The sequence below is a fragment of the Myiozetetes cayanensis genome, unplaced genomic scaffold (genome assembly GCF_022539395.1).
Source record: "Myiozetetes cayanensis isolate MyiCay16 unplaced genomic scaffold, myiCay2020 scf27, whole genome shotgun sequence".
In the NCBI taxonomy this organism is placed as follows: domain Eukaryota; kingdom Metazoa; phylum Chordata; class Aves; order Passeriformes; family Tyrannidae; genus Myiozetetes; species Myiozetetes cayanensis.
The window spans coordinates 2,217,345-2,242,588 of NW_026087488.1; the positions used below are offsets into that span (position 1 = coordinate 2,217,345).

The following is a 25,244-nucleotide window of genomic DNA, read 5'->3' on the forward strand; positions in this document are numbered from 1 at the left end:
CCATAGGATTCCACCCCCCATAATTTCACCTTCAAACTATGGATGTGTGTTCACCATTGCAAAGAAATGCATTCACTTCTTTATTTCTTTTTTTTTTTTTTTTTTTACCTTTGAGAGTGCATTTAATTTTTAAGTAGCAGGGAAGTTGAAAAAATAAATTATTTCTAAGTGGGCAGAAATTACTGCAATGTCTTTCCAAACAAGCCTCTTTTTTTTTATTCTATATTGCTTCCTTTATTATTGGAGCACTAAGTTGCTTACAGACAGAAAACATCGATGATGACCTCTGGAAAATAAGCCAGATTAGCAGTGAGTAGGCAGTAAAGTACTGCAGGGAGAGAGGTGCAGCAAATAAAATGGGCATTGGAAAAAGAAAAGCTGATTTCACTTGAAAAAAACCCAAAAAACCAAACACAGAATGATTTGGGTTGGAAGGGACCTTCAGGATCATCTCCTTCCAACCCCCTGCCGTGGGAAACAGTTCCATTAAAATTGGAATATTTGAAATAATAAGGGGGTTTGGTTTAATATGAGAAATTGCAGCGTTTTATAAGAATAAAGGTGAGAGAAAAAGCAAGTTTTAACAAGTTTTTTGGGTTTGGAGCTTGACTCAGTATTTGAGCAGTGCTACATCTCCTCCATTTTTAATGGTCAGGTGGTTCAAGTTTTGGACAGCAAGAACTGGGGAAGTGGGAACATCTTAGAAAATCTGAAAACCTTCAGCTTGGAGGTTTCTGGGCTTTGGGTTTTTTGGGGTTGGGGATTTTCTGTGTGTTTTTAATTTAGTTCGAGATGCCGATGAGCTGTTCCTGTCAGTGCCTGTTGGGATATCTGTGTGTGGCTCCTGGTTTTGCCACTAGGAGTTGGCTCCACATTTATCACCCCCTGTGTCTCTGCCAAAATATCATCTCCAGCAGAAAGAACTTCTTGAGAGCTTCGTTGGGACACCAAGGGAAGGGCTCAGGACAGCTGTGGGGTTTATGGGAGCTGACCCAGCAGAAGCAGAGGCACTGAACAGTGAAGGAAAGAAGGGGGCTTTGCCTTAATCCTGGAGAATTTCCAATTCCTGAAGGATCTCCCTAAACCCCATTTCTAAATGCAGATTGTGGTGCAGCTCAGAATTTTGCCTGCTGGGGCTCCAAGAGCAGCAAAGGCTCTGGAAGGAGAGTTTTGGCAGGGGATGGTGTAGGGCAGTCACCCCCTGCCCAAAGTGCTGCCAAGCAGCAAGGAGTTCAGATGGAGGCAAGATTAAAAGGCCCAGATTCAAGGGGGGGGAATATATGAAATAGGCTCAAATACGGTTGCCTGTCTTTCCCAAGGCCCTTTTGTGGTTTGTTTAATGCCAGTGCTAGCTCAGAAATGTGGTCCTTGCTTGTCTGCAGAGAAATTGGGATAAAAAACACACTTTGGGTGGGGGAAGAAATCATGTTGTTTCCATTAAAGTCTTAATGAGACCTAAAATTCTGTAAACAAAATGAATGGAGATTTGACAGGGAAGAGCCTGGTGAATAAAGGAGCCCACCATTCCTCTCCCTTCTTTGTTCATAATGTGGCAACTGGAAACGTGTCTTGGGTTTCCTTGGTTTAGGCACAATGATAAACTAATTCAAATTTATGTACTTTTTTTTTTTTTTGTGGTAATTTGATGTGTAATTGCAAATTTTATCCAGTATTTTTCTCCTGATGGTTTTGTTGCTGCTTTTGTAGTTGAGGTAAAGCTTTTCCCTTCAGCAGTCAGAGATGTTTTGGTGGGTTTAGTGTAGAATTGTGGATAAATGCTTTTGCTTTTATGACTCTCCCGTGTTTGTTGGAAATACAAAATCAAAGTGATTCTCAGCCTTTGCAGCCCCTTACTATTTGATGAATAATATTTGAATTTATAGGGCAGTTCATTCATATCATGTATATGCAATTCATTTACTGTTTAAAAGTCACGTCACTGGTTTGACTGTGAACTTAAAGGTACATTTAGGAGCCACAAGGCTTTTGTGAGACACAAAGCTCTTTGAGGAACACCAGTTGGGAACTGCACAGCCTTCTGGTTTTCAGAGTATTTTAATAATGTTAACTCATGTTAATAAAATAGAACATAAAATGCAAACTGTTTAAAATATTGTAACTATTCGGTGTTTTTATGAAGAGCTAACACAGCACATTCCCAGAGATTGTGGCAGAGTTTGGTGAGTTCCAGAGTCAACAAGTGGTGGCACTGAATGCTTCCAGTAGGTCTTTTAATCCCTTCTTGTTGTGTTGGCAACATGAAAGAACTTCCACGCTGTGCTGGGTCCCTTCACTGCTCTTTGAGCTCTGACCAAGTGATGTCTTAATTTTCTTCTCTGGTTTCCTCCCGTCTCTCTTTGTCCCTTTCAGTAGAAAATGCCCGTGGATGTTTCTCATTGGATGTGTCTGTGTCTCCATCCCGGTGCTTCTGTTTTTCAAATGGAAATGACCCTCCAAGGCTGTGTTAGAAAAGTTAATAACCAGATCTTGGGGTATTTATTTGGCATTAACTTGCCTTTTGTAGGTGACTTTGCCATTGACAGCAGGGGTAGGTGACTGCAGCTGGGATGATGTGACATGGTCTGCAGCTGAGACACAGCTCTTAATACATTTACAGCAGGACAAGAGCTAAAGGGAGAAGATTTAAAAGGTGTTTTTTTGCTGCTGTTGTGTTTGTGGTACAGTTTTCTGCAGAGATACAGTTGGGATTAAACTGCTGCTGCGTCTCACTGAACTCCAGGTGTAGTTGCACAGTTGAGTAGAACCAGAGAGGAAAAACTAAACTGCTTTTTCATCCTCCTGCTGCATTAAATGTAGTGCTGCTGTTTCTAATGTTGGAAAGAAATGAAGATTGAAATTATAACTGGGAGTGTTTTGGTCCCATTTGCTTCACTGTCTTGGTTTTAGTGTTGATTCCCAACACCCTGAGCTTCTTCCTGCCTCCCTTTTCAGGAAAAACTCTGGCACAACACTTTGAAAGTTGCTCTATTGTGAAGATCCTTTTGAAATTAACTGTTTTTAAAAGCGAGGCCAAACGTGCCTTAATTTCAGCTCTTGGAATAATTTATGAAGTGCTGACAAGCCAAGAGCAAGGAAAGAGCAGGAGTTCAGAGCAGAAACAAGTCATTCAGCACCCACCTTCAACATTATTGCTTTGTTATCATTTATAAAGCTGAGAGGCTGTTTTGCATCTGCAGAATAATGGGGATTTATGGTTTCCAAGTTGTTAAAATATCACAATGACACGAAAATATACTTTGCTAATGGCATTACTGTGGCTGAGGGTAACTGGGCTTTGAAGGTTTGCTGAGGGATGAAGCTGGAGCTGGAATGGATCGATGGAAACTCAGGGATGGAGGAAAACGGGGGTAAAATGAACGACCCCTCAGTTACAGATTTCAGAACAGGAGGTTTGTTGGCATCTCAGCAGTATTTTCAGAGGTCTGTCCAAACCAAGAGTTGCACTGGGGGGTGTTTTTGTTTGTTTGTTTGCTTTGTTTTCCAGCAGGGCTGAGCTGAACCACACGAGCAGTCGTGTTTTACAAGGTCTGCTCTCTCTGCCTGAAAAGCATCGTCCTCCCAGGGAAAAACCTTCTGGCACTGAAAGCACCACTTAAGTGCTCTCCTTGAGAGATGTGCATCTCAGAGACAAGATGCAAACAGAACCCAGCTTAGACCATTTCCTCTGAGGGTGTTTGTAGCTGTACTTGGTGTGGAGAACCCGACAGAAATGTGTTGTCGTAGTCCCAGGTTCACTTCTGCTTCAAGGCTTGAAGGGATTGAAATCAGTTGTGTCCCTGTAGGAGTTTTTGCTCCAGTTTGTAGCTGAGAATAGCATTTACTTCCAATTTTTTCCCCCCCATTTTGAATTATTTTATTAACCTCTGAAAGTTATTTTAATTATTTAAGTGATAATTTAGTAAATGCGTCAGATTGTGCTGAGTAAAAATTGGGAATATGGGGAGAGTGCAGAAAGATTCTCTTGTCAGGAGTTTATGAGACTGGATGTGACTGAGTCAGACCTGTGCTCGTGGTGTGCTTTGTACTGACTGGTGGGTGACACTGTCACTCTGAACAATCTCCTCTACTAAAAACAATCATTGATTGAACTGTAGACCAGTAACAAGACTCCAGTTAGTGGATGCATTTATATTTTAATTTCTGAAGGAATTTTAGCGTGTGAATACTTGGAAGGCGAGAGCTAAAATAGTTCTCAAAATATACAGTTTGCTTGGAAATACTGTTTGTGTGACAGATGATTATTTCAAAGTGAAACAAACCTGTTGTGATTTTTTATGACCAGCTAACAAACACTTGTGAGTTAACACAATATCAGTTTAAATATCCTAACACAGATTGTGCTGTGCCACTGCAAGCAAGGGAGTGTATTTAGAGTCAGGAACTTTTTGGGACAGAGTTTCTGACCTAACCGTGTGTAGCTTGGATATTAAGTGCTTTGTGGTGGTTCAATAGCAGAGTTACTGACTATAAATTGCAATTGCTCTTTTGGGACATTCCAGCTTCTCCCACGTGTAGAGCTTCAGGTCTGATCCGAGTCCATGGAAGTTTGTCTGAATCCTTCCATGGACTCTGATCAGTGTGATGGAATCCCTTTGGAAAGAGCTTTTTTATTTTAATTTCTAGTTGATACAAGTAACCATTGGCTTGCTATGTGATTTATTAGTATGTGTGATATTTTAGTATAAATTAACTACAAGTATACCACATTTTAATTGTTTTCTGCCATTTTAAAGTATTTTTCTGCTGCTTAATTGCACTGGAACCCTTGCAGTGATTTGTCAGCACACACTTACATGAACACTCAGAATCATTCTCAGGAGATCATTGCTTAAAAATTGAGGATTGTTACTTAAAACTGACCAGGTCAGTGTGGTGTAATCACAGTCTGAAATAGTGTGGAAATTAGTAGAAGAAATAAGAAACAATGTATTAGTAGAGGAAAAAAAGAAAGGAGGAAGAGGTGGCAAGAGAAGGGAGCAGTGAAAGAGTAGAGATGGAGAAGGAGAAACCCTGTGTGGGCTTCTCAGACAGCTTTTCCCTTAAGGAAGGGGTGGGATCCTGGTTTAATCAATCAGCAGAGCAGAGTGTCCTGTACCTGCAGGAACCACTACATGGTGTTTCAGGAAAACACAACACAAAATTTCAGTCTAAACCCTTGTTTGTGCTCCACACACATCGTGGTTTCAGAGGAGAATGTCTCCTAATCTGCTTTTCCCTGGGGTAATTCCTGGTGTGTTCTAACACGTGGCTCATGAGCGTTGCATCGTTTCCCTTCCCTTTGTGCTCTGCATGTTTTCCCTCTCACCCTCCTGCCCATATCCCACTGTTTCAGGACTGGGCTGACTTAGAGCTGAGCAGCAGTCCAGGTTATTCCTGACTTTCTTTTTGCAAATGCAAGAAGATCTCAACCACCTGGAATGACTGCCCCAGAATCTGTTTTCTCATTCCCAGAGGATTTAGGATTACAGGTGTTTGCATTCACTTCTGAAGTTGTTTCTGTTGAATGCAAATATTCAGTATTGGGGCTTTTAAACAGTGCAGTTCTCCATTAGGAGCCAGTGCTGTTCTTCCAGTTAATGAGTTCAGTGATCCAGGGGAATCTGGGACCTGTTATTGGGGAACACTGAGCATCTGTAAATCCTGCTCAGTCTCACTGGAACTGCAGATAGTCACCCTTTCTGAACTGATAGATTGAAATTACTGTTAAGGGAGGGACATCTTCATTTGTAACTTGTATAATCCTGTTTTGTTCTTTCTTCAAAGCAAATCCAAACCAGCTCCCCAGATTTCACCCAGCAAGTCTGTGGGGGGAGAGTTTTGTGTCGCTGCAGTCTTTGGATCATCAAGGTCGTGGTTTGCCAACAATTCCGGGCTGAAGCGGGAGAAAGGTGGGTATGTTATGGAATCAGGGCTGGCATTTAAATTTCAGTTCTTTGTTTTCTCATTTTGTGACAAATTCTGGGGTAAAGGTGAGACACCTCTGCTAAAGCAAATGTCCAGACACAAGTTTGGGGGTGTGTAATTACCTGAGCACACCTTGGCCAGAAACTCTGTTCCACCCTCTTTCTCTTTTATGACATATTTGTTTTTTTTTTTTAAAAGGAAAAATTGTGTGTTTTGTGCAATTTTATTTTTGTCTTTCCAACCCTTTCTCTTCTTTTAATTCACATTTTTGACTGCAAGGAAAAGACTTAAAAAACCCCAGAGTCTGCTATTTCTGTAAACGTTTTTCTCTGTTTCTGCTGTTCTGCTGCAATAAGATTGTCTTTCCTTTCACAAACAGATCAATCAAAGCAGTTTGTGGTGGAGTCCTTGTACATCATCAGCTGCTACGGGAGCCTGGTGGAGCACGTCCTGGAGCCAAGGCCCCTCAGCACAGCTCCCAAAATCAGTGATGACACCCCTCTGGAAATGCTGACCTGCCCCAGAGCCAGCTGGACTTTGGTTAGGTAGCTCATTCCTTTCACTTTGCCTTCTTTTTGTCCAGAAAATGGTTGTGATCTTTCTTTTTTCAGTGGCCTGCATCACTCATATAGTTATTTTAAAACTCATCTTAAAAGACTCCTGAAGTTTTCCACTGAAGGAGGGGACACTTGAGGGAAATCCAAGCCTTTTCCATGTAGTTCTGTTTGTGTTTATGTGCCCCATTTAAATACTTCTATGGACGTGGAGCTACACGAACATATTTACAGATCAATAGAGATCCTTATCAATTGGTGATTTTGAATGATCAGATTGCAATTTACTCTTTATATCAGGACAGGAAACAATCATTTTAGTAGTGTTGAAGTACAGAATTGTGCTGTGAGACACGAGGGAGGTTTCCAGGCTGAAGCATTGCAAAGACTCAGGCAAGTTATCCTGGGAGGAGCTGAAGGTTGCAGCTCTCCAGACAGTTGAAGGAATTATTCCTGACACGTGGAAGAAAGTAAACAAAAAAAAAAAAAAATTGATGAGAAAGTGTCGTCAGTGCTTTGGACGTTTTAAAATATTTTTCTATTGATTTTTCTTGGCTCCCATATTCTTTAGTGCTGCTCCTGGCTGGGCTGGGCTGATCAATACTTGATTTTCCAAGCTATTTAGAAGTGGCCCACCCTAATTAAAATGGCAACGCAGACTTCTGGGCCGTTATTGTTGAAATGAGCAGGTTGTAATGGAATTGAAAAATTCTAATTGGATCGATAGCCCATAACTTTACACAGCTTTATTTTCACAGTTTGGAAGTGCTCAGTGACTTCACAGGGTGGGAGCAGTGCTGGTGAACAGAACAGAAAAGCTCCCCAGTTTCTGTTGTGTGTTTATATAACGTCAGCATGACATACAACGGTCCTAAACATATTTGCCAACTTAATCTAAACCTCCCTCTTGGGTTTTGGTTTTTTTTTGGTGTGCAGTCCATGCTGCAGTCAACAAAGAAGAATTGTCTCTGCCTCACAATCTGCACGATTTGGCCCTGCTGCTCCACTGCCTGTGGTGTATTGCAGTGTTTGAACAAGCTAATTTAAATAATTACAAACATTTTGTGAGCTTGTATAGATAATTGCATGTGATGACAGAAACACTGATTTACATTCTCTGTATTAGCTTAAATATTAATAGTCTTGTGTTTTACCTCAGAACTCCTCAGTGGAATGAGCTCCAACCACCATTTAATGCAAACCATCCTCTGCTCCTGGCTGCAGATGCTGTGCAGTACTACCAGTATCTTCTGGCTGGCTGTGAGTAGCTGACAACTTCTTGTCTTGTCTGATGTGCACGTTTTCTGCAGAGAGGGACTTTCTGAGCTGGTTTCTCAGCCTGTGTTTATTTCAGTGTATGCTCAGCCCCAGAACAGGGCTGTGTGTAACTTAACTGTGCTGGTAATGGTGGAGCACTCAATGTAATTTTGGGTTTTTTTACATGAATCAGAGTTGAGAGGCTGTCACACAGCCAAAGTGGGAGTGTGTGGCCTTAGAGTAGGGCCCATGGATCCCCTGAAGTCCTCAGGGATTCCTCACCTCCTTCCTTCTCACACTTTTAGCTGTTTCCTCTCGTGAATTCCACACTCAGTGACGAGTGAGTGCGTCTGCATTTTCCCCTCCCCTGGAACTCCTGGTTCCTGGGCTCCTTCCAGCCAGAGCCTCAGGCAGCTGCTTCCCTGGGGAGCCTTGGCACTGCTTCCACTGGCACTGCAGCCAGTGGCCACGTGGGCCAGGAGGCACTTTGGGTGTGACTGGGGCAAGGGACACTGGGGCCAGATTTGAGCTGTTGCTTCTACCTGTGCATCTGCTGCACGAGCCCAGGGTGTGTGGAAACCTGCAGGGTTAGATTGTTCCTCCTGTGCTGCACAGAAAACAGGAGTGAAACTCAGAAGGTGCAAAAGAATGAAAAAGTAATTAATAGTGCACAACACCATTAGATTTGCATTTTGGGTAGAATTTTTTGCTCAATTCTTGCCTTATTTTGTTTCCACCTCTAAGTAAGAGAGCTCTGCTGGGAGCTCCAGGGTCGGTGCAAGGCTGTGTTTTGGTTGTATGTTTAAGGATACAAATACAGATCACCATTTTCCAATGAGCCTGTCAAAGGTGAGGTGTGCAAGCCTGTGGTGACATCTTCACATGAATATTTTGAAACATAGAGTACAATCATGTCAACAAGTGTGTTAGCATTTTATGGCAAAGCATGTTGGTAACTGTAGAGCATAAGTCTAACTTCATGTTGTAGTTTAAAGTAACTGCTGCCACACAGTCTGCTTGTCCTGATGATAATTTATTTTGGTATTAATATTTTGACCCATTGCTTCTGCATTAGTTGCTGCTGAGTGGTCTCCAGACAAGTCTCCAAAATTAAGTTTTAATTCACAAGTACAACCTCTATTTGTGCAGCTCACCTGCTTGGGGCAGGTTTCTTCCCCCTCCTCACCCTTCCCAAATCCATCCTCTGCTCCAGTTTTAGATGTCTTTATCATCCATATTGTTTCAGCTGTTTCCCCTGCTTAGAAATACAGAAATTATTGTATGTAGCACACAGTTACTGCCTGTGGGTCCAAGAGCACAGGATGCTCTCTGGAGAATTCTGGACATTTTGTGTGAGTACTTTGTCTGCTTTTTAGTTTCTGCTGAAATTAAAAGCCGTGCATTGCAAAGACAGAGCCTGAACAAAAGCCTTTCTGGGAGTGTCACATGCACAGATCACATTTATCCCACGTCTAAAATCAGGGGTGGATGGTGCTCACTCTGTGTTTCATTAACATTTTATTAACAGCTCAAATACTACACATTTCAAATGGGTTTGTACTGGAAGCTTTTTAAAGGAGGAAGGATATATAATGAACTTGTACTATTTGAATTATGCAACTTTTAATTCAGGTTTTAATTCACATAACAGGAATTCTTTAATGTAAATCACACAGAGTCAGCCAGGTTGGAAAAGACCTCTGAGGTCATCGAGTCCAACGTTTGACCCAACACCACCTCATGGCATTGATGCCACATCCAGCCTCTCTATGAAATGCAAAGAAAATGCAAATAAAAACAGAATAATAAACACAGAAAAGCATCCAGAGGACACGTTAAAAATGGCATAACAGAGAAATCTGTGTGTATCTGATCTTTAGATTTGTTCGGTGTGATGCCACTCAGTGAAGTTCCTGGAAAAACTGGAGTGAAAGCAGCTTTCCCAGAGCAGAGCCCAGGACACCTGTTAAATAAGGGCTGACCTGGGCTGTGTGGCCCTGCTCACCTGCAGCTCTGCCAGGAGCTGCAGCCTGGGCTCCCACGGGCTTCCATCAGGGCCTTTGATGCCGGCACTGGCTCAGCCAGGGGCTGGGGATGCTCCATCTGTCTGCCAGGGCAGGAGAGGAGCCCTGGCGCCGTCCAGGGGCTCTGTTGGGATCTGTCCCTGAGGTGGAGCACAGCAGTGTCTCCCCGTTCCTGTATAGCATTTCTGCCAATTGTTTGGCTCCATTAAGTGTGCAGGGGAAATAAAAGCCTGAATGACCAAGTCACAAGGGGGTATGGATAGACCCTTTCTTTGTCCACACTCAGAACATTGCATTAGGTCTCATTATCCATTTATAATAAGTGACCTTTGCCCCCCCTGGGTCATTGAAAAACCCTCAGTGTGCTTTTTAGCACAGAGTACCTCTGTCAGCAGCCCGGCAGAACAGTGAGACGTCTGGCGGGCTGCTCGGGCAGCTTTCCATAAAGGACACGTTTGATGCCAAAACACAGGGCCAGAAATCTTCCTTAGGCTCTCAAAAACTATAAACCAGACCGGTGGCTTCTTGTGCCGAACGGTGAATATTCAAAAAAAACTCCTCATTTATTGACACCCAGCTCAGCTTTTAACATCTCTAAAGGATCTCCAAGTGACATTCGCAGCTCAGAGAGGGAAGGAACAAGGAACCATTGTTCGAAGAAAGGTTTTGTACAACAAGTGTCCAAGACCTTTATCCCAAGGGTATTTGTAAGTGGATCAGCCCAGCTGTTCTGTTGCTTTGGGGTCATGTGGGACATCTGCTGCACAAACCTGGCTGGGAGTGTGCAGTTCGTGCCTACCTGAGCTCGTTAGCGTGGCCAGGGCTGGGGCAGAAAGTGGGGAGCAGGAGATTTGCACCCTTCTGTGAGCCCGTGGCTTGAAAGTGAACTTGCATGTAGAATTCCACGAGCTGCTGGCCTGCAGGAAGTGTCAGGATCCTGCTGCCAGCTGTTTCAGGCTTTTTGCAGTTGGTCAGTGTGAAAACATCCCATCCTGAGGCCTCCTCACTTCTGGCAGAGCAGATTCCAGACTGGCTGTTGTCTCTGTAAGAGTTCATCCCACAAACCCCTGGATTTATTACAATCCTCAGGTCCTCGGTGCTGGGTGTTAGGACTCAGATATTTCTCCCCTACCCTTCTCTGATTTAATACATAATATTTTAGCTTATTTGTGTCTCTGGTTTTGGTGTCCACAGGAACTTTAAATGGAGAGGACTTGGCTTTCTCCAGAGAATTGCCAAGTTTTGCCATTACTTATTCCTTAAATCCTACTTGCTTCCTGCTGTTTGGTACTTGGGATGCTTCTGGCAGGATGAACTCTTGAGGATGGTGTGAGGATGGGCAGGGGCACCTCCCACCAGCCCAGGTTGCTCCAGGCCCCGTCCAACCTGGCGCGTTTGAATCCGTGCAGACACGAGCGTGGCCCACGATGGAATTGCCATGGAAATGGGGAACTTTGCAGCACAGCAGAAAGTCTGACAGCCTTGTTTCATTCTTCTCATTTCCTCTCTTCCTTATCCCTCCACTTGGAATTCACTTTTTCATTGCACTGGAGGACTGGACAGTGCTTGCAATACCCAAAACGTGACCAATTAACACGTTAATGAATAAACCCCCTGAATTAGGCCAAAAACTGCCCCACAAAGGTATCGAATAAACTGAGATCTGATTTCTCTCCTCTGGCTCTGGAAAGGGCACCTTCGCATTCCAGGCAGGAGTTTTGGCTCATCAGGACCAATTTTATGGACACAACCTGCAGTTGTCAGAAGTGGGCCAGTGACAAGAATTAATATATTAACTGGTATGCAGTACTCTGACAAATTGCTTACTAAATACATCAAAATTGATTGGGCATTCTGTGTTTAAATTGACAAATGACTGCATTAGGGGAAGGAGGGAAATCCATTAATTACAGCTGCCCTCAACCATAGGAAATGTAATCGTATAAATATAGATTTTGTTAAAACAAAAGTCTGTACTTTACTCCAGTGTTGCTGGTAAGTGTACTTGCACCTCTCTGCTATTAAACCTGCAATAGGAGGTTTTGAAGACAGATCTTTGCAATTGGCTTTTAAATAATCCAAGAGCATTTGTGTTGTGTTAAAAGGAGTGATGCAGTGTTTCTGCATCCCACCCTGACCGCTTCTGCAAATTGTTTCTCTCTCAGAAAAATGGACCTGTAGCCAAGGCTGCTGCTGTCTCATTAATTGTTTATTCTAAATGCAATGTAATTTGTGCTCCAAGATGTTGGGATTCAAACCTGTGCTCTGCATTCTCTTTCTTTGTCCCTGTCCTGGGCTCCAGGTAATACTCGCAGGGCTGTTACTTGTTTCTGAGTAAGAATTTGCTCTTGAGTTGGGCCTGAAGATACAATCAGTTTTATAGACTTTGTTAAGGGATTCTTGAAAAGATTAAGGCCTGTATTTATAGCTGCCTTTGACTTTTGGCTGTTACAGCAGATTTTCATTTCTGGACCAACTGCTGCACATATCTTGTGTTTTACTAAAAGTGGCTTTCATTAGGAGTCCAATTTAGTAACTCTCCATTGTCTTCAAAGGGAAGGGGTGAGCCTCTCCCTGCTGTTTGTTTGGGCTAAATGATAACACCATTTATACAGATAATCTCTGTAACTCTGACATCATGTTTGCACTTCCTTCTCCCTCTAATGAAAGCTGTGCACCCTGAGCAAGGCTTCTCCAAGCAGCATTGTGGTTCTTCATGAGCCATTTATATTCCTTTCCTACATTCCACTGATAGAAATAAAAATTACGTACACAGAGCTGGTGAACAGTGTGGAAAGCAGCGTGGAGAGTAGGAGGGGAGGGTGTATTAAATGACTGTGTGAATATGAGCTGTGAAGACAGATCCTATGAAAACCTGCCTGGAGTCACAGCTGAGCTGCTGCCACAGGAGTTACACCACAGACACAGCAGGAATCTGGTCATTCTGGTCTGCCAGCCCTTCCCAGTGCACAGCAGAGCGTGTGCTGCCCTGGTGATAGGTGAATGAACCGGGGCTGAGGAGGACATTTAGTGTTCTACCTCCATTTCCCTTCTTGCATTCTTTGGTGTGGGAGTATTTAAGAGTGGGTTTGTTCCCTCTCAAGAACATGGGTTGTGGTACATCCCCTATAGTGTGCTGTGGGGTGGTTTGGGGGAGGCCAGAGCTGGCTCCTGCTCTGGGTGTGTTCAGTGTCTATCACAAGGGAACTCAGGTTCAAATAATAGAGCTGATCAAAACCAGAGCCTGTGCTGTAACAACAGTCACTCTGCCCTGCAGTTACGAGGTGCTCGAAGCCTTTCTGCTCCGAGTCTGGGACACCTCGGCAGGGCCACGCTCAGACATGAGCTGGGGGCACTTTGAGCTGCCCCTTCCCAGTGTGCTGGGTTGTGCTGCTGCTGCACTTCAGGGAGAACTGGCCAGCTGAACATAACCCACTGCTGAAGGGTATCCGTGTCCAAACCAAGCTCTGGCCTCCCCTGAGTGCGGGAAGCTCACGAGTTTTCCTGAGCAGCTGCAGAGGAGCTGGGACAGGCTTTCTAATGAAACTGCAGTTCATGCTGGTTTTTTAAGGGAAAACTGTGCTTCCCTAAAACTGTAACCTGCACTTTCTGCTCCTTCAGGAACTGGGATTGAGTGTTAAAGGGAAGCAAATTTAATTTCTGCCTGAGCATGGACTGACTGGGGGAAATGGGAGCGGGGTCAGGTCATGAAAGAACTGCGTTGTCGCGTGAGCAGTGGCGTAAATCACGATCCGTTCTCCAGCCATAATTGCTGATTGTGAAATAATATAGACAAGGTGGATAAAAATTAACTCTGTGAGGTGCTGTGGGTGCTGGGAACGCGCGTGCCAAGGGTTTGAGGCAGAGATACACCTGGGCACGTGCGTGGCTCCGTCAGCTCGCCCGCCCTGATCCGTGTTTTATAAACCAACCGCTGGAAGCAGCGCGGCATCCGGGCACGGAAACACTTTCAGATGTGTACAAACAACAATAACGAGCGAGGGCACATGCTGAAATAGTTCTTCACTGCTCTTACAGGGTCATCTGGAACTCCTTAGAGCGGGGTCCGTGGACACGCAGGGGTCAGTTTTCAAAGCAGTGTACGGGGATTTGGCCGCGCGACTCCCATTGACGTTAATGGGAGTCAAACGGGTAAATCCCCACGCTCCGCTTTGAAAATTTACTACTAAGCCTCTTGACTTCTCACTACACACTTTGATTGTAACAGTAATCCATGGTTAACATAATTTTCCCGACAATAATGTCAAACACACTTTTGAAGTCGGTGAATTATAGAAATAGTTACCTCTTCCATAATTCTTTAAAGATGGCCATCAGATGGATCTCGCCGTGGGTTCGTGCGGTTGGAATTATTCTTGAACTCGGGGAAGAATATGTATGTTCTCCTTTGGTGCAGAACTGATTGTGTGCTCACAGACTGAGCTGCTGAACGGCCTTAAGGTGCTCTAGACTGTGAGTATTGTCAGGTTCTAGCTCTGCCCAGCTTGAAAGTTCAGCGTGCTTGACTGGTTTCCTGAGGGAACTTTAGAGTTGGAAGCTGGAATCAAGCACAGGGAATGTCTACCAGTCTTGCAGTACAACCAGGAGTAATGGTGAGGCCTAAACACCTTTTTGGGGAAAAAAGGCTCCAGGCTGTTGACCATCAGAGCAGTGTAAGTAAGGAGCAGGTAAAGCAGTCGTCCAAGCTGGGAAGATCTGAGGAGAATTCATATCCTGATTACAGACCTACCTGTTCGTTTATTAAAATGCTGATACAGAGAATGGATGGTCCATAAAGTACCAATAAACTTTGGGCAGTACACAACTAATGAATGAATAAAACTCTAATAATTGGTGGTGTGAAGTAACTCTTAGCCCGACTAAACTACTTTACAGGGCTTTTTTTTTAGCCTTATTTTATGATATTTATTTATATAAGGATATCAGAAAGTCCTTACAGGAAAAAAAACATGAGTGTGGAGAAGTTTCGGGTTAAAAGAGATATTTTAATTTCCCTGCCGTGCTCCTGCAGAAGTTTACAAGCTGAAAGCTGCATTAAAACCAGAACTTGGTTCAGTGACACAGAGCCACAAGTAAAAACACATAGAGCGTATCACCAGACTGCAAACAGTTTACTGTAAACATGGCTGTGAGCGTGCAGAATGAACATCTGATCTGCTCTTTGCTGTCAGACACGAGCAGAGGCAGAGCAGGCACAGAGCCCCAGCTCACTGACACAAACCCACTGCGGGCTCCTGGGGGTGGGCTACGCGGCAAACCCGACCGTGGGACACCAAACCCCACCTCTGACAGGAGGGAGATCCCATCTGGGAGGTGGAAACAAGGCAGACCTGGTGAATTTGAAGGGGCAGAGCTGAACCAGAGCCATCACCCGGTGCTCGTGGCGGGTAACGCGCTGTGACCAGCGCCGGTAGCTCCGGACGGAGCGTGAACTAAATCATTCCAACTGGGGAGAAGCACTCCTGAGGCTTGTTGACAAGCATGTGATTACCTCAGCTCCCTAACCCACCTGTGGATGTTTTAGATATAACTGAGGAACCACAAAATCAGATGTCAGGGTGGGATTTGTAGGGAACCGAGGATCTGTGCTTTTATCCCGAGTACGTGTTTGCCACAGACATCACCAGGGCTGAGGGGGTTACTTAGGAGTTCATTGGCCTCTTCCTACTGGATTTTAGAAACTTATTTCAAGCTGGAAGTGTGTATTTAACTGGAATAAAGGCAAGCTCTCGGGGTGTCTGCAGGCATGTGCACCAAACAAACGGGCTTTGTAGTCCTCAAGCACCTTTGTTTGCTCCTGATTTGGACCAACATCCAGCCCTTAGAGAAGAGCACATCGGGAATTTCATATATAGCTCTCAATTAAATTGAATTGTGCAAAGCTTATTTATATAAATGAGAAAATTAAAACCTTTTGGTTCGAGGAGTACACAACACTAAGTAAAAACTAATGATTTATTGTTCCCAAATTAAAACCATAAGTGCACGCACTACAATTGAGCTGTAGTGGTTCTTTGTTCCAACACTTTTATGCTGCTGAAAGATGACAATTTATAACCTTTGAATGAAGATTTGTCTTAGCTCTAGGTATTTGTTGTATAATTAGCCCATCTATGAACAAACCCACTGCGTGTTAGTTCCAATATTCCTCAAACGTGAGTATTTGTCTGGGTCTTGCTCACGTGTCAGAAATGTCTATGCAAATTATTTGAGATTAATACAAATTGTTTGTTTGCTCTGCTTGTCACTAAATATCACAGAGAAGTTTCGAAACAATGGTGGTTTTTTTTTTCATACTTAATCATGAAACTTTGTGAATCACATCCAGAGAATTCCAGAGAAATATCAGCTCTGCTGTATTTCAGCCTGTGCTTTGGCTTGTGTTGAAATCTGTGTCCCCACAGTCCCTTCTGTGCAGTTTTCCTGGCACTGACAATTATGACACAAATAACTTCATTTGTAATGCGGTTTCTTTCAGACCCTTTGGTTAAATGTGGAGTGGTTGAGCAGAGCTGGTCAGGATGGAGGGGCAGGAATCTATTCCACACTTAGAGTTGATCTGCATCACTTTTCACTTGGAGGAGGACAGAGCTTAAAGGTGCTTCTCTTCCTTTTGAGCAGCTCAGAGCTGTTTGTTGCCCCTGATTTTTGCTGTAGGCACCAGTGCAGTTTTTCAGAAGTGCCTTTGAATGCTTCTTTTTGGATTTATTAGCCTTTACAAGCAGACTTTAGAAACTCATGTCCCATCCTACTGCCTGGACAGAAGTTGTATGTTCTAATTCTCACCTTAGATTTTTAATAAACACTCAGGTTTTTTGTACTTTTTCACTTCATGTTTGTGTGTTTCTCAGTGAAACAAATTCAGCTGCATTCTGATGTTTGATATATGTTTGTTCCAGATGTTGGTGTAAGAACTGAAAAGGTTAAAAATTGGCATAGCTCAGACACAAGGCATTGAATTCATTATTTGAGGAAGGTACAAAGCACCTGCAATTGCCACTTAAATATCTCTGTGCAGCGAGGGTTTGCTTGCTCCTTCTCTGTCTGTGCTCCATTTGTGACTTATTCCAGTGAAAGAGAAATTCCAGGGGTGCCAGAAAAAACACTACTTGCTACCAAGCTTTGGAATAATTTAATTTAATTGTTTTATATCCTGTGTGATAGCAAAATTCTTGGGAAATTGAAACAATTCTTTGTTGCAGCATAAGAAAAGCCCCACCGAGGGGGGAGAGGCTGCCGTGATTTCCAGTGTGAATTCAGGTTTTCAAAGAATTAAGCTGGAAGATAAAAGATTACTTTTGAGCTCAAATTCCTGGAAATGTCCCTCTGGGCTTAAATTAATCTCGTCTTGGAACTTGATACCGATGTGAGAGGTGTGTGACCCAGAAATGAGGGGGCAAATGGGGTTTGCATTTCCAGAGCGTGGCTGTTCCTGTAACTTCAAGGGCATTTTTAACTTGGGGAAAAAAAAAAGAATGACCATATGTAGGTGTGGAATAAGCAGCACAGGGATGGCAAATCTCCAGCAAGGATCACTTGTCTTACAAAGCCCTGTCTGCCAGCACACTGGGAATGGTGGGAGTGGAGACTGGGACCAGCCTTACGGATCCTGCTCTCCAAACCAGCCCCTCTAAACGCTGCTTTTGTGATAGGTGTGGGACAGAAACACTGGTTTATTAAATAGGCAAATAAATTACTGAGGGCTGACCCCAGCTGAGGCTTTATCAGTGCTGCCCTGCTGGTGAACTCTGAGGCAGAGCTTTCCCGTGGAATTCAGCATGTCGTCACTTTTTGGGTGGAAAGAGTTAACGCCGTGCTCGGGAGCTGCAGGGAAACACAGGACCTGTGCAAAGCTGTGATTCCTCAGGAAGAGCCTTGCAGCAGCACAGCATCCAAACTAAGCATTTTTTTCAGCTTTTTTATTTTTTATCATTTCTTCCTTACTGTAAAGCTGTCTTGAAGCTCCAGTAAAAATGTGGAAGTATTCCACGAGGGAGAAATCCAGGGAGCGAGCAGGGGGGATGCTGCTCCCTGGGCTGTGTTTTTGCAGCTTCCCTAATCTTGACAGCTCTAGTAGTTGCCCCTGGGATAGAAAGAACAAAAAAAATTCAGAACAGTCCATAAAGTTCCCGTTGGTTTGAAAGCAAAACCATCTGCTGGAGCCACGAAGAGCCTGTTAGGGAGTTCAATAACAGGAAAGCCTGCAGCTGATCAGCTGTGCCCTCTGGAACAGGCAGGAGGATTCAGTGGAGGGAGCCAGGGGATGTAGGGAACATCAGGGCAACAGCAAAATGTGTCAGAATAAGGGTTTGTTTCTTTGGTCTCAAATATAGAGCTTTAAGGTTGGGCATTGTGGTTTCATCTTCAGATTTTACTGGGAATCCTCAGGTGTTTGTGGCCCAGGAAGGTTGTGTGTGTGTTCTCCTGAAAGGAGTTTGATGTGGACTGGACAGACACATCCCAAAGTTGTTGACTGAGGTCTGACACGGCTGTAATGGAGCAGCTGAAGGCAGTTTCTGTATTACCTGAAAACTGGTGATGAGACCCTGCTGAAGTAGGGGCTGTCGAGGTGTGTGTGCTCAGGCACACACTGTGGGGATTGAGCTTAACAGGAGAAGAGCCAATGGGTTTTCCCAATGGCTCTGTGGATGCATCCCAGTCAAAGGACAGGAATCCTTTCACCCCTTTTGATGTCAATGTTTGAGCTCTTTCTGTGCTTCTGGAAAATTCATTGTCACTGACTGAGGAAAATTGCTGTAAGAGTAACTTAGTGAAAAAGGTATTATATTGTTCATTGAACAGTGGATCTGCTTTTTTGTTCCTTTAACAGTGGATCTGCTTTTTGTCCATTTAACAGTGGATCTGACTTTTCACTCTGTTTTGGTTGTGTTTCAGTGGTGCCCCCGGGGAGCCCTGGGCCCATCACCCGGCACGAGTCGTACGACAGCTTGGCATCCGACCACAGCGGGCAGGAGGACGAGGAGTGGCTGTCCCAGGTACACTTTTGGGGTGTTCCAGTTCAGGAAAACAGGAATAGCAGCCACTGGAAGTAAATTTTTTAACACCTTGCCTCAGAAGGGGAAGTAAGCTTCCAGCAGCCGGGGGTGTTGCTGTGTGTTAAGCTCCTTCTCTCCCGGTTTTACGTGATGTGAATTTGGTGGTCTCTGCATTTTAAACGAATTAGATAAAAAACAGACAAAGCCCCATCATTACTGACACAGTCACATCTCTGGGAAGCTCAGGACGAAGTGGGAAGTTGCAGTTGGCAACAGCAAGTTACCTCTCTCCCTCATTGTCCTGACAGACGTGGATAAAGGAGGTTGGCTTGGCTAAATGACGGTGCTTTCTGGGTGCTGACTGTGCTGCATTTTACCATTAAAATGGTTTAACTTCCTTCCTTTTCTGGTTATCTGCATTTCCAACTGATAATTCCTGTGAGTTATAGCTAGATATAAACACTATATAGCCTTAAAATCATCCTGCTTGATGCAATATTTTTATATGAGGTCAAATCTTTTTATTTTTATCCATTCTTGCTTTGTCTCAGTCAATGAAGCTTCTCTTTAAGAACTCAGTAAATACTTGACCATTTGGCTCAAAACAGAAGTTCAGTTTAAGAATGTAGGTCATGAATAATGCACTGAGAATTAGTTCCTGTTAGAAATAAAAGGTTAGAGCTAAATAAATAAGTAACATTTACAAATGCTCTGGATTTGCCAAAGCAATTACAAGGTACCTGATCCATGGAATTCATCCTGACAAATTAGGTGGGTTTCCTTTGGTTTAAGAACAATGTTGTTATGGGAGTGATGCATTAAATGTGTTGCTGGGGTGTATGGCATAAATATGAAATATTCATGGATGGGATTTGCTTCTCCCACTGGTGAATAAATCATACACAGCTTTTTTCCTAAAATGAGAGGTTAGGCTTCCACACGGACCTGTCCAGGAGCACATTCACTGGGGAATCCTGCCATGGGAATCCACTTCCCTGGCCTGAGGTTTCAGCTGTGGCTGCAGGTTGAGGCATCTCATTTGCCTGTGCTGTGTCTGATTTCTCACAGCACAAAGGTGGTGAAACTGCTCGGGGTAGTCAGCAGGACTTCTGTCCCTGAGCTCACTGGGGCAAGATTTCAACTGCAGTTTTCCACCTCTCCCGGTACTTTTTGGAGAGAGTTACTTATTTTCCTCTTCTGGTGACTTTGTGGTATAGCAGGAAACCTGAGGAAAAAGAGATTGGGGTAAATCTACCCCATGGGTGCTCATTTATTACTAATTCCTGGACGATACAAGGTGTCCAAGGAACATAAGACTGCTTGAACTTCATCACACCCATCCCTAGAAGAGCAAATGTATTTACAGGGGGATAAAAAAAAATCCCAGTTGATGTCACAGAAGGCAGATAATTCCAGGGATGCTTCCAGAATGTTTAATATTTGCTGAGTGAGGGGGTGGTGATAGCCCTTGGAGCACGAAGACGCCGCCGTTCCCTGAGCAAAGCCACTTCAGATTAAGCCTGAAGTGCAAGTGTGTTTTTCAAAATTAAAGTGTTGTTATCAACAGTAACAGCATGCAGCGAAAAAACACCGCCCTTCACTTCAACTTTTCAATTAGAACAGTGGGTAATGTGTGCTGTCAGTGGGAAGTAGATACAATATGTTTGTCCTGCACACAACAGGAGAGTGAATAGGAACATCTGGCCGTAGCCTCAGTAAAATTGCAAAGGCATCTGTTTACCTCTCGGCTCTGTGACACTGATGGTTTCAAGCTTAAAATATACAGATTACTTTATCTGTGGCCTAATTTACACTGCTGCATAAAAGCCACTTGCCTCAGAAGCGGCTGCAGCCAAGCTGAGTTAGGCTGAGAGAAATGCAGGGATGGAAGTAGTGCTGCACAGGCTGGGGGGGTGTTGTCTTTCATTAGCAGAGAACTTACAGCATCCAGCGTTTCAAATTGCTTCCTAAAGCTTGAGAATCACTGCTGGTGCACATCTATGGCACGTGTACACAAAATCTATTGCCATGAATTTCCTCGTTGAGTTGCATTTCTGCTGTGAAGCTGATTGTTGTTTTAGCAGAATTGATGGGAATTTAATAGCCTTAAAAGTATGAGCTCACCAGAGCCTAATATTTTCATTTCATATTTCCTTTTTTCTGATTTTTAAAACCTCTTTTTGATTTTTGGTATTGTATTGCATGATCTTTCCAGCCTTAATGATTCTATTCTATAATTGCAGAGGTTCTGTGCTTTGTTTACCTATTTAGTTACAAGGCCTAATTTTCCAGTTACCATCTTAAATTTTCATGGTTGTTTGCAGTCCTGCAGTTGCCTTATTTGAGACTTTATCAGAACTGCTGCTCATCACGTTTGCAGTTATCAGTGTGAAAAGACATTTTTAAAATATTTCGGATGCTTCATTTACTGAAATAACTTATTTTTCCCAAGTTCATATCTAGACTCTCACAGGGAGTAGGTACCTAGAGGAAAACTTGAATATTTGGAGTTACTGTTAGACACACCACAGGAATTCTCTGTGCCCTTTGGGAGCTGTGAAGCTTTTATCTCTCTGCGGGTATCTACACATAATCACATGTGCAGTAAATATCCCAAATACACCTACTATATAATACTGGGTGGTGGTTCACTGCACACGAGCACCCCACCTCTGGTTTAATTGTCAGAGTTTAGGTTAAATGAGTATATTTGTGTGTGGCTGCCCTTCTGAACCCCGTGTGTTGCACACCCGTGTTCGTGTTACGCGGTGACGATGCGACCCGGGCGCATCCCGGGGCACTTCCCATCGCTCTCAGTTACAAACCTGGTGCTTCCCAGCAAGATGCTCCCTGCCAGCCATCTCCTCACATATGCCAACAGTAATTATGAGCTCTGATCTGAAATCCAGCTCGCACTGTGTCCGTGGGAAGCAGCGCTGTTAGAGGTGTGAACTTTCACAAAGCAGCTGCGATGAGATTTCTGAGAGAGCATCCCTTGCCATGGTCAGGGTGGGGCTTTCTCTGCCTACTCCATGTGGATTTAGGCAGGAGTGTGTTCCCCTGTTGGTTACACCACAAGGGTAGCTTCACTGTGTTGGAGTTAGAGCTCATATTTCATCATGGCAAGGGGGGGAAGGAACAGGATCGGGTGAGGGAATGGCCAGGATGGATCTTCAGTCTTCAGAACGATTTAAGAACTGGGGTTCAGTGATCTCAGGCTGGAGGTTCATGGACTTTCAAGGCTCTGCCAGAAGCTCTTGGCTTTGGCTAAAACATCTTTTCTCTAGCAGAGACATTCTGAATTTCCCCTCGTTAGACCCTCCTCCAGATGGATGGCTCCGAACCAGGCTCCAGGAGCTCAGCGTTCATTCCATGAACCATTCCCCATATTCCCTTCCCACAGGTCGAAATAGTGACTCACACGGGGCCCCATCGACGCCTGTGGATGGGCCCACAGTTCCAGTTCAAAACAATCCACCCCTCAGGCCAAACCACCGTCATCTCCTCCAGCTCCTCGGTGCTGCAGTCGCACGGGCCCAGCGACACCCCGCAGCCCCTGCTGGACTTCGACACGGATGATCTCGATCTCAACAGTCTCAGGTAAAAACACAACCCATTCCCAAGCTGTTTCACATTTGTTGTGTGAATAACTTGCCTCCTGCTTAAATGGGGCCATCTGTGCAGGATGTGTCACAGTTTTCACCAGGCTTGTCCGCATGAAAGTCTTAGAGGAGCGTGTGACTCACCAACACTAAAAATCCATCCAGGCCAAGCAGCTCAGATTCCTTTTGCTGCCCCTTCTTGGGCACAGGACAGGGAAAGACAGGACAAAGCCTGGTGGCCTTGCTCAGCATCCTTTAATAAATTCATTTTCTCACACATGAGTGGGAGCTGTGTGCTGTTTGGATTTAGATGCTGATTATCAGTGGTCAGTGTGTGGGAACAGTAAGTGAACTTCTGACATGTTTTCCTCCTCCCTGGTTTTTTTTTCCCCTTCCTTTGCGTCCTTCCCTGTAATTCTTTCTCATGTGTTTAATTCATCTGGTTTTGGACATTGGCTGATCTGGAAGTGGGGGCAGGAGCTGGGCCTAGGGAAGGGAAGGAAGGAGAGTGAAGGTAACTGGGGGTTTGTATTTACTGGTGGTTTTAGAAGAGCTTTGTGCACCATGTTTTTGTGTCCTGCCCAGGAACTCCAGAATTTAACAAGTTTTCCATGCTGCTGACTCCTCATGTGATTTGGAGTCCGGAGTTCTGTGGTAGGGACTTGGATTGTTTGGGACTCTGTGTGAAACTCTTAGCAGTAAAATAAGAGAGATGGGTATTATGACTAATCCCATTTAAACTGGGCAGACTGTCCCTGGACTGGAAATCCATGGGTTTGAAATCTGTGATTTCTCCTTGTTTGCAATTACTGCCATGAGTTGCCAAATATGTTATTTTTTGTTGTATATATATGTGTATGTATGAAGAAAGAAAGCAGAAATAAAAAACACACCTGTGGATCTGTGTTACAAAAGGGGTGGGCAATTACAAACGAGCCTCTTCTCCTAAAGTGGCAACACCTGCTGTTGAGGAGGTGGTGGAGGCTTTTTAACCAGTCTGGGTGGGGTGAGCCTTTCCCTTTGAGGCTCCCTGAGAGCTCCCATCCAGGACACACCTCGGGAGTGCTCCCTTTGGGAAAGCCTCAGTCCATCTCCAGATGGACTCTCCAGATCTGGGCTCTACGAAGTGAAGGGAAACAGGGAGTTTTCAGCAGCCCAGGGGTGACTGTGTGTCCCGCAGGATCCAGCCGGTGCGCTCGGAGCCCGTCAGCATGCCGGGGTCACCGCGGCCCGTGTCCGACCGCAGGGGCGTCTCCACCGTCATCGATGCTACTTCAGGTAGGAACCCCTTCATTTCTGATTTTCTTTGGTGCTCATCAATCTGCTGGGTTTTTTTCCTCTGGTAAATGTTCACTAACCGTTGCCACAGACGTGAGGGGTGTCGTGATTTGCAGCTGCACAACGGGGTAAGTGCTGTTGTACAAATACTCACTGAATGCTGCCAGAATGAGGACTTGGGTTTGTCTTGTTTTTTTCCCCCCATCTTACCACTCAAATGTGAAGTTGCAGCACTGTGGTAAGGTCTGGACACACTGTTTACATGAGGTTTAACATGAGCTCTAGAATGCTAAAATCTGCCTAAACTAAAAAAGCAGAACATTTACAAATACTAACACTGAACTGCTTTTATTAATGAATGCCCAAAGCAGAGAATATTACAGTTCCATCTCATTTATAAAAGAGCTTTCATTGAAATGTAATCATAAATGTAATTGATTTCTGTGAACAGTCAGGACAACAGGAGAGTTTATCTGATGTTTGTGTAATAGGCACATTTTCACTACTCTGCTCTGAAGGAGTGTGTAAATTTAATATCACAGTGGTTATGTTAATATCAACAGAGTAATATATGTACTATAAAGTTCTCTTTCTCCCTCAGTGGTGGGGTGTAGCCTGTCTAAAGAAACAAGGGCAGCAGAGCTTTATGTTCCAGTGCAGCTGTACAGCGTCTGAGGGTCCACACAGCAGGATTTTGTCAAATAAAATCTCTCACAAGTAGAATTATTAAACACACAGCATTAGTCAAACAGTCAAGTCAGAGAGGATTTTAATCTTCAGCGATTTGAAAATCCCTGGAGACTGCTGATTGGATTGAGGTTAAACTGTAAAGAGAGACTGTAACACATACAGAAATGGGGTTCTGAAGGGTGGTTTAAAGAGAGTTAAAATAAAAGCTCCTGTTTCAGGCTCTGCTGTTGATATAAATGCTGAGTCCAAGACACTGCATTGTTTGCCAAATGAATTTATTTGGGTATTACAGGGTATTTCTTATATGTGTTTATAACCGAGTTCGATAATAACCACGTTTACTTTGGATATTGAGAATTGTCATTATAAATTCCATTTTCAAATATTTAAAAGTCGTTAAATTAATTCACATTGAGCTTAGACAAACATCTGATGCTGGTTGTTTAAGGGGAATTTTGTTTGTTTTACCACAAGACAGACTAATTTTGAAAATAATTGTTTGATACAGCAGAGAACATCGATGCATCCATTAGGGTTTGGTTTTTGGACTGGTTCAGCTGTGCCTGTTAGCCCTGAAAGGTTACAAGTTTGAATCACAGGGGGTGCTCCTGTCTGTGTGTGTGACACTGGAGGTTCAGAGTGATTAATGGCAGAGCTGTTCCCCACCATCAGCTGGTACAGAGAGAGAGATCAGGATGATCAGCGTGGGGAGTTCTCCCTCATGTGTAGGGGCAGTGCCTTTACCTGTAACAGGGCTGTGTAATAATTCTGAAATATGAGCATTCTGTAGGACTTGTGCCTCTTCCGTACCAAACAGCTTTTCCTGAGGTGTGGATGGGGCTTTAATACGAGCTGGCCCATGTGGGTGTGATGGAGCTCCATTTGTAATGCCTTTAA

At 44.0% G+C, this 25,244-nt stretch overlaps 1 protein-coding gene across 9 annotated transcripts in view; it reads left to right on the plus strand.

Annotated features, from left to right (window-relative positions):
• BCAS3 (BCAS3 microtubule associated cell migration factor) overlaps positions 1 to 25,244 on the plus strand; it is a 302,017-nt gene that overhangs the window by 103,164 nt on the left and 173,609 nt on the right. For all 9 annotated transcript variants that reach the window (XR_007629761.1, XM_050321864.1, XM_050321866.1 and 6 more), the window contains 6 exons: positions 5,785 to 5,909; positions 6,305 to 6,470; positions 7,639 to 7,739; positions 18,677 to 18,777; positions 22,181 to 22,377; positions 23,560 to 23,657. Coding sequence is in view for 8 of the 9 variants with exons in the window: in XM_050321864.1 (XP_050177821.1) it covers positions 5,785 to 5,909; positions 6,305 to 6,470; positions 7,639 to 7,739; positions 18,677 to 18,777; positions 22,181 to 22,377; positions 23,560 to 23,657 (788 nt within the window). In the remaining variant the exon portion in view is untranslated. The remainder of the gene's footprint in view (positions 1 to 5,784; positions 5,910 to 6,304; positions 6,471 to 7,638; positions 7,740 to 18,676; positions 18,778 to 22,180; positions 22,378 to 23,559; positions 23,658 to 25,244) is intronic.